The 16,088-nt window shown below is 45.7% G+C and overlaps 1 protein-coding gene across 4 annotated transcripts in view; it reads left to right on the top strand.

The window, feature by feature from the left end:
• The window catches only part of LOC107386708 (rho GTPase-activating protein 26), a 154,636-nt gene that overhangs the window by 78,435 nt on the left and 60,113 nt on the right, over positions 1–16,088 (top strand). For all 4 annotated transcript variants that reach the window (XM_070555790.1, XM_070555791.1, XM_070555792.1 and 1 more), the window contains 3 exons: positions 5,579–5,674; positions 6,786–6,847; positions 8,955–9,026. In XM_070555790.1, coding sequence (XP_070411891.1) covers positions 5,579–5,674; positions 6,786–6,847; positions 8,955–9,026 — 230 coding nt within the window. The remainder of the gene's footprint in view (positions 1–5,578; positions 5,675–6,785; positions 6,848–8,954; positions 9,027–16,088) is intronic.

A 16,088-nucleotide genomic window follows, 5' to 3' on the forward strand; every position in this document is an offset into this window, starting at 1 on the left:
AGAGCGTCCAGCACCTCTTGTCTCTCCAAGGGCGTTTAGCCTCCTTGTGTGGGAAAATGGTTGGTATATACCCAGCCACTCTGGTGAGCTCATAAAGTAGTTGTGGTCAGTATAAGCCTCAAACGCATCAGGAGAAGAATGTTGGGAACACAGCCGCGGATCTTTGGGAAGTTGTGTCCGTCCACAGGCATCTTCCCACTGCTTTCTCCTCTTCTTGCCAGTGGGAAAGCTGTGTAAACTCACATCACTCCCCTTGTTGCCCTCTGACTGGAAATTACATCCAAAAGCAGCACAATGCGGCATTTTACTTAACTATTTATACGGTGAGCGCATAAACAAACACTAGCGTCAATAAGCTATTCCTCCAAGTGCAACCAATATATGTCATCGCCCACGGAGTGCATTGTGTGCGGAACAGACCTGGGTCCCGCCCACTATTTCCCCAGTGGGACCTAACGGTGGTTCTGCATGGCTTATCTGAAGCCCCATTTGAGCCCTTGGACCAGGTCTCACTCAAGTTCCTGTCAATCAAAACTGCTTTGCTGCTGGCACTGGCATCAGTCAAGAGAGTGAGCGACCTAACCGCCCTCTCAGTGGCTCCCGCATGCCTCAGGATCCGAGAAGATGGCGGGTCTGCTGTTTTATGCCCCAACGCAGCGTTTGTGCCCAAAAACATTAATACTTCCTTGAATCCAGGTCAGTTTCATTGGCTGGACTTTTTCCTCCTCCCCATAATTCTGATGAGGAGGCGGCTTCCCACCTTCTCTGCCCGGTGCGTGCGCTCGCATGATACATGTCACACACTTCAGGGATTCGTCGCACACAAAGCCTGTTTGTACACTACAGAGACTCTTCCCTTGGGCAAGCGCTGTCGACCCAGCGTTTTTCACACTGGCTGTGTGACGCCATTTCACTCGCTTACACATCATCAGGGCGGGATCCTCCTGAGACACTCAGGGCTCACTCAGCCAGAGGGATTTCCTCTTCTATGGCGCTCCACAGTGGTGTGTCAATGGAAGACATCTGTCCAGCTGCTTCATGGGCTTCCCCATGCTCCTTTACTCGTTATTACTTACGAGATGTTTCTTCAGGATCCATCACTTGTTCAGTGCTTGGATCCCAACAGGCTGAGTAAAAACATTACGGCCTCACATCACCCCTACTACAATAATACATATCCAGATCGATATGTTCACAATCACTACATATGTTCCCCTCATAATGGATCCCATTCAATCCATTACCCTCTTGTCACCCGGGCTCCTTATTGCCTTATCACCCCTCATATATGAGTCTGTGATTACTTCACTGGATCATTAAATCCATATTCTCATGGATGATCATTTTAGTGGGAACCCCACTCTTCTTTCTGGCTGCCTCAGCATTCTAAGCACTTGGGCTTAGGCTGAGCGTCCCTCTCTAAGAAGAGAAATGTTGGATGTGTCCATTTGGTTTGAGCTAACCAGTGTGGCATAAACTCATCCAGCTGCGCATTGTACCAATAGCAGCTAGCTTAAGGGCTAAGACTAGACGAAATAGAACGTTGGTTACGTATTGTAACCCCAGATTCTATGAGTCTAGTCGCAGCCCTTAAGCATTTGGCCCCACTGGTTCTGAAAGGACCAAGAGCCATCAGAGGCGAACAGTGGAGTCGCTCCACTTATATACCCACGGGGGTGCCCACCATTGGTGGGCATACATTTAAGCTCTTCATGATTGGCTGATGCTGAGATCACCCTTCCAATAGCAGCTAGCTTAAGGGCTGTGACTAGACTCACAGAATCTGGGGTTACAATACGTAACCAACGTTTCTGCCTTTGTGTCTTTGCTGGTTTCTCTGTTTTCCTCCACAGCAACCTAGATTAGCACATTGTGCACCATTATAAAGCATCTTCCTTATGCAATAACAAGCAACTTACCTTTGTTCAAAAAAGTTCTGGGGAGAAAAAGGAACTTGAAAGATGTCGCACAAATTCTTCGTCTAAGAATTGTTTATCGCACAATGGGTTTTTTTCATCACAAGTGCGACATAAACGTCTCACTCATTCTGATCTGCTCTGCTGCCGCATACAGATGAGTGGTGCGCATTGACTGTTACATAAAGGTTGCACGACACGAAAAAAAAGATGCACAACACAACGAATCGATGGCGAAATGCATTGCCAAGGCATTTCTTCATCGACTTCATCGATTCGTTGTTGCCTAGTAGGAAACATAGATTTTTTGTTGTAGCATAGTGAACCAGAAACAGGCTCCCACCGTTCCAGAGCGGGTTCCCTCAGAGGCCACCCGTGCTCACTATGCCCCATGCATTATTTAGAAAACGGGCGTCTTGCTTGCATTTTGTATTGTTAAATGAAACGCTTACATGACAGTTTTGTTAGACATTATGGATCATTGTCTTAAAATGCTGGTTAGACCTGAAAACAATGTGCCTCATTGCCTAAATGCTACATTTAAAATATAAAATATCAATTTCAAATGTTTCTAGTGTTTTATTTTCCCTGCAACTAAACCATCACTATTTAAATTTATTAACATGTCAGACTTTGATGATGTGGTCGAGCTGAACCCCTGAAGTGGTTTGGAACCGAGCTTTATTACTTTTACATATTTTTGCTCACAGTTGTGTCACCACATACAACTCAAAATTGTTGAAGAGTATAAATGTGTTTTAGGAGACTTAAAAGAACTAAAGTACCATCTTCTTTTTTTTTTTCAAAGCAAGTTAAAACCACATCCATCTTGCATCAAGGTCTCAGTTTGGTGATACTGGAGATATTTTGATGATCGAGAACCGTTCTGACTCATTTCTCGTTTACACCCGACAACGCTTTTCTGACTCAGCTGCCAAAGAGAGAAAGCGGCGAGTGTTTGTGTGTGGCAGCAGCTTTGCTGGCAGCCCATTCAGGAGCTGAGAGGCCTGGGTTTCATTTGACAGGAAAGCTGCACAGATCGTCCACAGAGGAGCTGTTGGCCAATTACTCTGTTTTCTCTCTACACTCTGTCCTTTTCCTGACTCCGATTTGTCTCTTCTGATTTATCTGTACTACTTTTAGTTTCACTATAACCCCGTATCATTTAATTCTACTGTATTATTCATAAAAACACCACTGGACTTCAAACTGTACTTGCCGTTTTTAAAGTTTGTTTTGTAGATTCCTTCTGGTAAAGTGGAACTTTCTGCATTTGAGGACACTTTAATGCTACCCCTTAAAATATGTCTCTATTTTTTCTTTGACCACAGAAGTAAAAGCACAGATATTATCTTCAAACCAGTTTTATAAAATGATCATCATTTTTATTTTTACTTGAACTTCTTGAGGTATTTTGTCAAGATGGCATGCAAGACCTTGGTTTCAGTGATAACCCACAGCATGTGGTTCCTAAGTCGTGTATTTGTCTCTTCCTCCTCTGAGCGTGTATATGCGGCTGAACTCAGACAGCCCTGCAACAGGAAACGCAGTAGTGAAGCTGACTCTAGATGTATGAAGCCAAACTTGCTGTTGGTGCTTTATGTGAAAGGCATCCATATGTCCAAAGCTTTTTGCTGTCTCGCAGGGCCAATGTGACTTTTGTCTAATGGAACATTTTGCACGTTTCAGCACAAACACACAAATGCAGATGCATAAGAGATGTCAGCTTCCATTAAAACACCACAGAGGAGCCACTCCCCATTTTCGTTCTTATTCTAAAGGACTCCATTAGAAAGTAGTGAATCATCAACACGAGATACATTTAGGCAAAAAAGTGTTTAGCTGACCACCATTTGGAGGCTCTGAGTGTTGGGCAGGCGCCACTGCATCGAAGACTCATTTTTGTGTGGTGGCATTTCAGCATTACGGATCGCAACATTGCCTTGATCTTATTGCCTTTTGGCTGGTTTAAAATGTTATTATGTTAATTTCCTGTTTTCAACATTCGTTCAACGTGTTTATGAATGTTTTTAGGTTTTATCTTTCTTTTAATGATGCACAGCGTTGCATTTGTTTCTATTCTGAGTTTTATGGTTGTGTTCAGCACCTTGGTCGGCTGATATTATTATTTATAAATAAACCAATGACTGAATGAATGAATGAATTAAAAAGGGTCCCAAACACACGCCGCTGCCGCTGGGGACTCAAATCGTGCCATGCGAGACGTGTCCCCCTGCTTAAGCCAGTACACGTGCAAGCCCGTCTGTCGTTTGCTGGAGAGCATTTGGATGATCCAGAGGAGGATTGGGAAAATGTCAGATGGTGAGATGAAACCAAAATAGAACTTTTTTTTGTAGAAAATTCTATTTGTCATGTTTGGAGGAGAAAGAATGCTGAGTTGCATCCAAAGAACACCATACCTACTGTAAAGCATGGGGGTGGAAACGTCATGCATTTGGGCTGTTTTTCTTGCAAAAGACCAGGATAACTGATCCGTTTAAAGGAAATGACGAATGAGGCCACGTTTCATCAGATTTTGAGTGAAACTTTCTTCCATCAGCAAGGGCATTGAAGATGAAACGTGACTGGGTCTTTTCTAGCACAGTGCCTTGGAGTGGCTTTGTAAGAAGCAATTTAAGGGTCTGGAGTGGCCTAGCCAGTCTCCAGATCTCAACCCCATAGAAAATTGTTGGAGTTAAAAGTCTTTGTTGCCCAACGGCAGCCCCAAATCATCACTGTTCTAGATGAGTTCTGCAAGGAGGAAAGGGCCAAAATACCAGGAACAGTGTGTGAAAAGCTTGTGAAGACTTACAGAAAACGTTAGACCTTTCATTGTCAACAAGCAGTGTTTAACAGAGTATTGTGATGGACTTTTGTTATCGACCAAATACTTATTTACCACCTTATTTTGCTAATAAATGCTTTAAAAACAAACTATTAGATTTTCTGGATTTTTTTTCCTTTTGTCTCAAAGTTGAGGTGTACTTATGATGAAAATTACAGTCCTCATCTTTTTAGGTGGGAGACTAAATAATTCTTTGCCCCACTTTATGACCACGTGAATTTTGAGGCCAGACTTCTTTAAAATTTTAATTTCAGCCATTTTTCTTTTAAAGTTGATTAGTCGTGGTGGCCATCTTGAATTAAACTCCCATAGATGCATATAAAATCCATGATCTAACTTCCTGAAGGAGGTTTTCTGCCAGAGTCCCATTCTGCAGAATCATCTACCCAACATTTTCTTTTACTACATTTTTAAAGAAATCCATTCATTTCAGCTTATTTATAGTTTATAGCTCCAAATCACTTAAACGTCGCCTCAGGGAACTTCACAAAGTAAGCATTCCAGTTGAGTTGAGTTCATTGTGGCAGTTAGTTAAAAGTTTCCTATTTAAGGAAACTCAGCAGATTGCATCGAGTCACTGACTTGTTGGGTGACTTTACAGCAATCCCCATTCTAAGCAAGCATGTAGTGACAGTGGAGAGGAAATCTCCAACAGAACCTGGATCAGTATGAGCATCTGCCACAAATCACTGGGGGTTTAAAAAGACAAGCGCACATGCAGACGCGCACACACTCTCACACACACCCCGCACACCACTGCACAAATTACGATTCATCAGCATCAAACACTAACCAGTGATTCTTTCCATTCTTTCAGGTCTGTCCTCAGCAAAAAGGAAGTTTGCCGATTCTCTCAATGACTTTAAGTTCCAGTGTATTGGAGACGCTGAGACGGATGATGAGATATGTATAGGTGAGTGTACTGATATGAAATCCTACACATCCGTTTACCAGAATAGAAACGTCTTTAAATAGACTCCAGACACTTATCGCTGCTGAAGTTGGAACAGCCAGCTCATTTTGTCTCAAACTATGTGGCTTTTTTTCAACTTTTATTTTAAATAATTTAAAACCTTTAAACATTTTTTTGGCCCCTAACATGAAAAAGATGTTAGTCCGGTGTTATGGACTTGGTGCAGACCCAAACCTGACCCGTGTCGGCGTGGTTTGGTTGTACGGTGAAACCTTCAGATTCCATGTCGTCATCGGAGCCTCTCCTGTCTAAACATCCAGCTGTGTCAGTGGGAGTGAAGTCGCCACACCCTCCCATGCCGTCTGGCTCTGTCTGTGCAGGCCGCCGCTCTTCTCTGCGCGGACCCACCCACCGCTCTTGTTTGATTATCCCCAGCTATCTTTCCTGAACAGCTTGCTGCTCAACTGGGCTGCTAGTTTGTAGAGAATCATAGACTGATGCCCCAAAGTAATACTCTCTTAGCTGCAGCCATTTTACACAGTCGGCAGCAAATCAGCTAAAAAGAAACAAAAGCTTTTTGTTGGGAAATCAGGCTCGTTTAGGTTTCGTTGTTCTACATGACTGATTTCATTATGTTTAAAAGGCGTGGTGGTTGGTAGACAAACTTTTCCGTCACTCTTTATTTTTGCAAGCATTTGCACATTCTCTGTGTGTCTGATTGTACTTCAGATGAACAAAGGATGTTTATTTATTTATTTATTTTTTTGCACACCTCAAGTGTTAGACAGGCAACTGAAGTGGAAACTGTAATCCAAACAATGTAGCTGTGCCTCATTTTCCAGAGAGGAGACAAAAATGCTTGAATCTGTGCTCACAGGGTAAAGAAAACATAGAAACAAATCCTGTAACTCTTGGTTTTGCTTCTAGTTAATTACTCTGCTATAATGAATTTAGAGGAAGATGTCCCAGGAATGCAGACTAATACCAGTTTTTTGTGCTTTTCTATTCTTGTGCTGAACATGAACAGATTTTAATTGAACCTGAGTCAAAATAACGCATCTTCCTCTGTGTTTTCTCCTTTTCCATTCTTCGTGGACACCATTACTCACAGCCAAGTCGCTTCAGGAGTTTGCAGCTGTTTTACAAAACCTCGAGGATGAGAGGACAAGGATGGTGAGTGGCCCAAAGTATTTGCTCTACTATGATTTTAGTAAACAAACAGATAAAACGTATTCTGTTAAAGAAAAAAAAAAAGGTCGCTAATGGTCTGACAATTCAAAGTATCTTTTAAAACTAAAACAACTAATGAAAATTGGACTTTGCTTTTGAATTGTACTTCAACAGAATAATAAATAGATATATTTGAAAAGTAGGGTTTGGATGAGAATGGAGTAATTTCTGTAACCCTCGAAGAGACGGGTAGTTTTAGCCCACTTCTCTTGAGCAACTGCTCCAGTTATCCCAAGTTCAAAGGGTTCCTTCTCCAGACACATCATGTTTCATCTCCTTGCACAGATGCTCATCAGGTTTTAGACCAGGACTCATAGAAGTCTACTTCAGAACCGTCTAACATTCATTCTTGGTGTTTGTAGCTGTGTAGCGTCCAGCAATGGCCGCTTTTCAGCTGGCTCTGTTGGAAGACCTGCAGCTGAGACCAAGCTCTCTGGCACAGTTAGCTTCAGAATGCTTTCATGGTCTTGAGGTTTCGTTTTACCCCGAACAGTTTCAAGATAACCTTCTTTATGATTTGATGTCCTTCACCCTCACCGTTTCATTAGGTCCACCTTAGCTTGAACAATGACAAATGGCTTGATTTGACTCTGTTCCCCTCTAATTTCTTAAGAGGTTGTTCAGGTCTCTTTCAGTTTGTCATTACATTTCCTCTTCCAGCCACACCCAGAGAGGTTGTCTATAGTCCTGTGGACCTTAAACTCGTAAAGCAAAGGTGTCCAGTCTCAGAAACATCATCAAGCATCTTCCCTGGATCTGTGTCCACTGGACTGGAAACCTAGCCTAGTGAACTAGACCAAATTCTTGCTTTGCAAAGAATGGTCTAGGCACGCTCCATTGGAACCTCAGCAGCTCCTACCAGGACTCTGGCTAGCCAATCACAGCTCTCTAGAGGGGTTTCAAACACATAAAGAGCTGTGATTGGTCCATAATGGTGGGCCAATCATAGTGCTCTATCTGCTTAGTGAACAAATCACAGAGCTTTATCTGCTTTTTGGGCCAATCAGGGCACTCTATATGCCTGGTGGGTGGGATGATGCAACAGAGTGAAACAAGAGTATGTCACATTCATTGTCCAGTGGAATGCGGAGATCATTTGAAAGACAACGGTAGAACCCGCCCCACAGCCGAGAGCCGTCAATGGAGCGTGGCCAGACTAAATAATACATTTATTTAGTCTGGCTTGCCAGGCTACTGGAAACCTGCATCACCAGAGGAAACAAGAGCACTAAATACTAGTCAATGTTTTCTGTGACTTCAAATGATGTTTTTCTTTTTGGTACTCTGGTAGATTGTCCTAAAGTTGATGTGGTAGCAGCCGGCTGTTTCTTCTTTAGTATTATTGAGCAGAGAACCTCTCACGCCAGTGGTGTTCTGTTGCTAACTGGAGGAGTTCGATCAGACCAAATACCTGATGGTCCGATAGTTGATTTCGGTGCCAGCCATGTTATTGGCAGAGATTTTTAGACAAATAACACAGGTGTCAAGGTCACAGTAAGGTCACAGTCTTTCTGGTGAACAGAGTTGTTATTAGAAATAGTGACTGGACGTTGTTTGCAGTCTATGGCCGCCCAGTGGGATCCGCCCACCGGTCTGCAAACAACCACTGAAAATACTCCCAGGGAGTTGCGAGAACAACTAGAACAATGAGGGAGTAGTGGTGTCAACATTAGCAACTACTTTTTGGAATCTAAGAAAAGAAGCGTTGAGGCTAGCACTTTTTTCCTGTAATCGTTGTTGTCTTGGGTATCTGTCGGCCTTCAGTAATAAATGTTGCGTGTGATTTTGGCGAGTCCTGCTAGAGGGAGACATTGTGCAGTTTGACACTCTTAAATCGGGGCCATGTAGTGTGGTACCTCTAGCGCTTGTACTGTGTGAACCAGGCTTAACCTAAAAGATGTAGTAAAGCCTAAAAAGACGTCTATTGTTGCATTTGTGAAAACCAAGCAACAAATCATCATGTTGGTCATTCATGGTTAAACAAGATTCAGTAAACAAGTGTACATGCTAATTAATTAGAATAAATATTTGTGTTTTTCTCCCTCTGTAGATCGAAAACGCCAGTGATGTATTGATTATGCCCCTGGAGCGGTTTAGGAAAGAGCAAATCAGCGCAGCCAAGGTAAGAGTAGCGGCCACAGGATTGCCAAAAGATTCAGCAGAATATTGTTACACGTTTCATGGTTCTTTACATTATCAAATTACTCCCTTCAGTCTTCCTGCAGCAAGCATCCACATTAACTCTCAAGCCCAGACCATTTCAGGCTCCTTTCCACCGGCATCAAAGTGTAACATTTTGGATGAGCCCTAGAAGCAATGGAACGCTATCATTGCCTTTTGAGTTTATTTTCTACGCGCTACATTTCATGTTTACATGTTGTAACGGAATCAAAGTGATGTAACTATCTAAAGTTGTATTTTAATACACTGTTAGTAGTTCACTTTTTATAAACAGAAGAATAGGCTGTTTTTATCATCAGGGAGTTTAATTAAACACTCTGTATTGACTTTGAGACAAGAAAAGAGAGGGATGGGATCGTTTGAGAATCTTTAATTTCTGAATTATAAATTCTAAACAGTCTACCAGGACTACTCTGTGATGGATGAGAATGGATTCGGATGTTGTGTTGGTGCGTGTGTGTGTGTGTGTGTGTGTGTGTGTGTCTGGTTCAGATTCCCTAGGCTGACATCAAAGAATCTGGTCTTCTTTGTTATGACTAGATATCACGAGGCTTATAAAGTGATGACATGAGCCGCTATTTTGCCGTGTACGTACCCAGTGGGGGTCTCCCAGGTAGATCAGGAAATGCCAGGTCTGGAGACCTCGGATGTACGCTGGAGCTGTCGGTGCAGTGATCACAACGTTTCAAAGCCCGTCTGGAGGGTCGACCCCGGTACCGTTCAGCGGCGTCAGCAGGTGCTCTTATTTTGAAAGGACGTCGTCTGGTTGTTAAACGACGAAAATCTCCCGTTTCACAGTTCTTAGTTTAAAGAAAACACATCTGGCCAGGCTGCGCTTTTCTTTAGGATGATGGTGAATAGAACTGAAGTCAAAATGGAACTGCCTTAAAATGGCGTTGCCTTGTTTTATACCTCTGAATTGTTGATAAGTTGGAGTAAAGTGGATTGGACACTTGAAGTCAACACCAGATTCTCCTGCGGCAGCCGAAAGCTCTGATTGGTTGGAACAATGTGTCATGCGTTTCTATGGAGATGAGGATCAGTATGTCTGTGCCGTAGTCCTGTTTTCATTAAACATAATTCATGACATATTTATTTCACAGATCATTCACTTGATTATTGTTGATCAACACCTGTTTTGCTTAATAATTTTAATCACAAATAAAGTACTTTGATTAAGTAAAGTTTCTTCTTCTCCTTCGGACTCTTCTCCTGGAATGTAAACAGTCTGAGGAACACCCGACCTTGGTTTTTCTACACAGTGTTATTGTGCCCAGGGGGCAGCTGTATGGAGTTGAAAACAATGAACTTCATAACCTTACATATCCCCCCTTTTCAAGGTCAGTGTGGTCCTTCAAGAGACCACTTGGTCGTTGAACAAACCCAAGTTATGAAGAATCTTGACAACAGAACCGGATGCGATCCCAAGGGAACAGCCATCTGTGGTGAGGCACGAACCCCATGCCGGAGAACAGTCACGCATACTCCTCAGGAAGAACACAAGTCAGCAGGTTATTAATTATTCCCCATGGAAGCCATAAACGAAGCAACAGCAACTTCATATCCTCACGGGCAATAAAGCAAAGCAGGAGCAAATCTTGAACGTATCCACGAACAGGGTAGTATTCCAATTAAAAATCGATTGTTGTATCCGCAAGCAGGGTAATATTCCAAATAAAAATTTTGAACTTTGAAAGAGTACTTATCGTAATCCACAAAAAGGGAAGATCAGGTGACAGTAATCCCAACGAATGAGGTGTCCCAGCAGCCATGCCGGAACCACAGTCGTCCAAGGCCAACGAGCCGGAGCACCACCCAGGAGTAGTCGATGCAGATGACGAGTCACGGATCCACCCCCAGGACGCAGGATCCTCACGAGCTCAGCAGAGGAGAGAGAGCACAGTGTAGGCACTTCAATGTAGACACGACAAAAGTGCATTTCATGTCATCAAAGAAATAAAAATAATAAAAAACCTAACTCTATGAGTGCCTTTTGTACTATGTGTTAGTTTTAAGTGTAATTACCCATTAAGTGAAGAAATGGATGCAGCCCTGACTGTGTAAGATGCAAAAAGGGATGATGCGAGAAGCAGAAAAATGAAAGAAACCCTAACTGGTATCAGTGAATCCTCACTGTAAATACTTGTGTCAGGACAGGGGCAAAATTGGTTATAGCCCAGTAGGATAAATCAAAGAAGTGATAATCACAAACAGAATTCTCACTGTAAAAATCAACTGGTCAAAGGTACTATAAATAAACAGAAATGTAAATCAGTACTAAAATGTAAATCAGTGGTTAGTAATCATGTTCATGTTAATGTACCCCTAAGGAATTGTGATTAGTAAAGATTAAAAAAAACAAAATTTTGGACAACAGTACTATGTGGCCTAACCCACTCACTGTTACCTGGCCTTTTACCTGACTCCAGGAGCCCACAGCACGTCCGTCTCAACACACCTTAAGTCTGCACGTGACGTATAACAGGAAAGACAACCATGTACACTCACAAACAAACAAATTTGTGTAATCAGAGATAGAAATCTGTGGAACCAACGGGACGTATTTATCACCCCCCTTTTGAAGTCGGTGGATTGTTGTTGTTGGTATCGGCCAAATCTGTGGGACCCTTGTGCAGTTTGATATGGTCCCTGTGTACCCATTTGTAGACGGGCGCCTTGTTTTTGTCGGCGATCTTGATCTGATACACGACCGGAGAGATCTTATCTGTAATCAGGTATGGACCCGACCATCTGGGCAAAAGTTTCTTAGCCAGCTTCCCTGAGGTCGCATTGTTGTTACCCGTTTTGGGAGCGAAAATGTAGTACCAGGCCTGGTCACCTACATCGAGTTCGGAATGTGAGGCTTTCTTATCGTAATAAGTTTTTCTGCCTTCAGCTGACTTTTCCAGAGATGCCTGTGCGAACGAGAATGCTGCAAGCAGGTGATCTCGCAGGTCCTGCAAGTATTGGCCGCTCGTACACGCCGGGGCTGTGTCGGACGGAACCCGTCGTTGATACAGCAGGTGAAGCGGTAGGGTCATCTGCCTACCCGTCATCATTTCAAACGGGGAGACACCTGTAGACTCGTGAGGGGTAGCGGGTATGGCCATGAGGACCAACGGAAGTTTCACATCCCAATCTCGGTGGTTAGCTTTCACGTACTTTTTTAACATGCTGATAACCGTGCGGTTCACCCTTTCGACCTGTCCAGAGGACTGGGGCCGGTGGCTAATGTGGAACTTAGCCTTGACACCCAACAGTTCCCAAAGATGTTTCATCACGTCAGAGGTGAAATGGGTACCCCTGTCCGAGTCGACCCTCGTGGGCAAACCGAAGCGGGCAAAAACGTGATTCAGCAAGAGGACCGCTGTAGTCTTAGCCGTGTCATCAGGAGCTGGCAAACATTCAACCCATTTGGTGAATGCGCAGGTGACAGTAAGTATGTACTTACTCCCTCTGGTGGATTTGGTCAGAGGCCCCACCCAATCGAATTGCAAGTCCGACCACGGAGTGGTCGGCCCTTTTTCTTGTAGGGGAGCTCTGTGCGTAGGGTTGGACGGCTGAAACTGACAACAAACCAAGCAACGCTCGACGTGGTCCGAGATATCACGATGCATCCCCGGCCAATAAGCAACCTGGCACAGGGCACCGAACGTGGCCTTGACGCCTTTGTGACCGGCGGATGGAGAGTCATGAGCCTGCGAGATCATGTCCCTCCTCAGCGGTTTTGGAGTAACAAGGACAGGCGGCGAAGGAGGCTTGGCGGCGTGCATCAGCAGCCCTTCGACGACCCTCAGCGTGGACCACACACGAAAGAGAGAGCGAAGCTCTGGAACGGAATCAAGCTCGACGGAAGTCGGTAGCTGGGTTTTAGGATCAGAAATGTACTTGATCATCCTGCTGATAGCAGGGTCCCGGGATTGAAGACTGACAAGATCGGTATCCGAATAGGCAGGTTGAACGGCCACCGCACCTTTGGGTGGTGCCGAGTCGGACGCTTTAGCAGCCCGAGCTCGAGTAACTACACACACCTGGTTTTCATCAGGGAAAGACCACACATGTCCCTCAAGCCACCCGGGTTCGAAAACCCACAGGGGACCATCGGTCGCGCCCTGTTTGGCCAAAGAGTCTGCAAGATCGTTCAACTCCTTTTCAGGACCAGGTGCGCGAGAGTGACCTTTGACTTTACGCCAGTAAATGTGCATGTCAAGTGCAGTCACCAGAATGTCACACGCCCTGAAGAGGGCCTGATTTTTGACGGGCTTCCGGCTAGCGGTCTGGAACCCGTTACTCTTCCATGTTGGTAGATGACACAAGAAACTGAGACGCGCGTAGTCCGAGTCAGTGCAAACCACCAGTTCACGGAAGCCATGGTCCCTAGCGCTACGCAGCGCTATCACGATCCCCGCCACTTCAGCATACTGTGAGGTCTTACCACCCAGAGAGTAACATCGGGACTCCCTGCGGTCACCGTCTACCCAGACGACACCCACGCCCGCACTAGGCGCAGAACCGTGCCGAAAAGCACTGCCATCCACGTATACGGTCGGTAAACCCGCACAGTATGACTGGTCGTAGTAGTGGTGGTTGCGGTTTAGAAGAGCCTGAGGGGGCCTGGCTGGCGGGACTGACGCGATGGCGTCGTCTGAGCAATGTTGGCACGCAGCCAAACCCATGCCAAGAGGGCTACGTCGGTTCTGGGCGTAGCGCACCTCGATATCGAAGCTTTGAAGAGCCAGCAGCCACGAAGCGATTCGTGAATTGGTCACCACACCATCTCTGATGCGCTGACTGTTAAGGAAGGTCACCGGCTGGTGCTGTGTCTCAATGATGATTTTCTGTCCGCCAATGTAGTTCGCAAAGTACTTAACTGCCCACATGGTGGAAAGCAAAGCCTTTTCACAGTCCGAGTATTTCAACTCAGGTCCAGTCAAGAGCTTACTAGCATAGGCCACGACACGCCTGTCGCAGTCATGAATCTGGTAGAGACCAGCTCTCAAACAGTGAGCTGAGAAACCAACCTCAAGATGGAACTCCTTGTCACAGTCGGGGAGCGCCAAGCACGGAGCCGAGCACATGGCGGCCTTCAGGTCATCCATGGCCTGCTGGTGCTGCTCCGCCCACTCGAACGCCACATCCTTCTTCAACAGATTAGTCAGAGGTCGTGCCAACTCAGCGTAATGTTCCACGAACTGACGCGAGTAGTTGCAGACCCCCAAGAAGCTGCGAAGTTCGGAGACGTTCGTCGGAGGTGTGATGGTGGCAACACCCTGAATCCTGCCAAGCTGAGGCTGCACTCCCTGTGGTCCCACAAGGAGGCCAACATACTGAACTCGCGACCTGCACCACTGTCCCTTGGCGAGAGAGATCTTAGCACCTGCCGCCGCGAGCTGACCCATGACATGGTCCAGCTCGGCCAGGTGGTCATCCAACGTACGCCGACGAATAAGAATGTCGTCGACTTAGATGAGTGTCCCACGCTCTCGAGCATCGGGGCAGGCCTTGTTCAAGAAGATGTTGAACTCAGCTGGCGAGTTGGAATAACCAAAAGGACACCGGGTGAAGGTGTACTGCCGGTTGGCAAAGGAGAAAGCAAGTTTGTGTTGGTCCGATTCGTGGACGGGAATCGTCCAGAATCCAGACGCAATGTCAAGGGTGGAAAAGTACTTAGCATCTTTCACTTTTGGAAGCTCCTGCTCCAGGCGTGCCATAGGCCACCTAGACAAGGGAACCTGTTTGTTGAGTTGCCGGTAGTCAATGGTAAGTCGCCACTTACCATTAGGCTTCAGTACCGGCCACAACGGAGCCGAGTAAGTGCTGTTGCAGGGTCGAATGACCCCGTTAGCCAAGAGGCTGTCAATGATTTCCTGGACCGGTTCTATGGACGCCAGGGGAATCTTGTATTGCCGCACAAAGGACGGCGGTGCATCGGGCCTGGTAGGAATCCGGACTTCATGGATAGTGGTCAGACCACAGTCCAAGGAGTCAAGTGAAAGAAAATCCTGGTACTTTAGCAAAAGTTGTCTTAGCTGGTCTCGCTCGACATCATTGGTGAGAGCATCCGCTTGGTCTATGACCTTCTCAATCTGTAACAGAAGTTCCGGGGGTCTACCCGGTGGCTTCGAGAGTGGTGGTGAGGTCGAAATCGCGTCCCCCCGCGAAAGACATGCCACCGAAGGGCGTCCGCCTGTGTCAGGCCACGGTTTGTACGGCTTTGGCTTCCGCACACGTGCAAACAGTTGTCCGGACGCACCGCTGATTCTAGCGTCAAGGCGTTGGAGACAGTCCAACCCTAAGAGCATGGGCATCGGCATCTCCTCGCTGATGTACACGAGGTGTTTAAAGGACATGCCTCCTATCGAGATGTTGACCTCAGTCGTCGCAGCCGCGGGCGAGGGAGCGCCATAGAACTCGTCAAAATCCTTTGGGCCCGAAATGAGTGTGGGGGGCGAGATGTCCTCCCCCCTTTGTTCGCACATGCTGCTGTAAAGAGCTCCGCTGATGAGCGAGATGTCCGCTCCTGTGTCTAATAATGCGACACAGCGATGTCTCTGATTTACAGTGACCTCCACTGCGGGCCTATTAGATCCCTTTCTCACGACCAGAGGTGCAAGCAAAATTTTCTCAGTTACGGCGGTGGTAGTAGTGGTACTGCGGTCGTCATCTGCGGGTTCATCGCCTAACATCGCCACGGATGGAACGACCGGAGAGGTGATGTCGCTTTCCTTTGAGGTGTTGTTGTTTTCCTGTGAATCAGAACCTGTGAAAACATCAACCTGCAGCATTTCAGTCTCATTTTGTGGCTTCTCAGGCAAACACGGAGTCTCTGGCCGGGTCTCCTGAGACTCACGCACAACTTGTTTGACGCCCTCGACGTCTTTCTGAAGATTGCAGATCATGTTCATCATGTTAGTCATCATGGGAAGGAAAGTGTTTTGAATCGCCGCCTGAAGCTGGGATTGTAATTGCATTGTTAGCTCTGAGTCCATTTTCCAAAATAGTA

This window comes from Nothobranchius furzeri, chromosome 10 (assembly GCF_043380555.1).
Source record: "Nothobranchius furzeri strain GRZ-AD chromosome 10, NfurGRZ-RIMD1, whole genome shotgun sequence".
Lineage (NCBI taxonomy): Eukaryota > Metazoa > Chordata > Actinopteri > Cyprinodontiformes > Nothobranchiidae > Nothobranchius > Nothobranchius furzeri.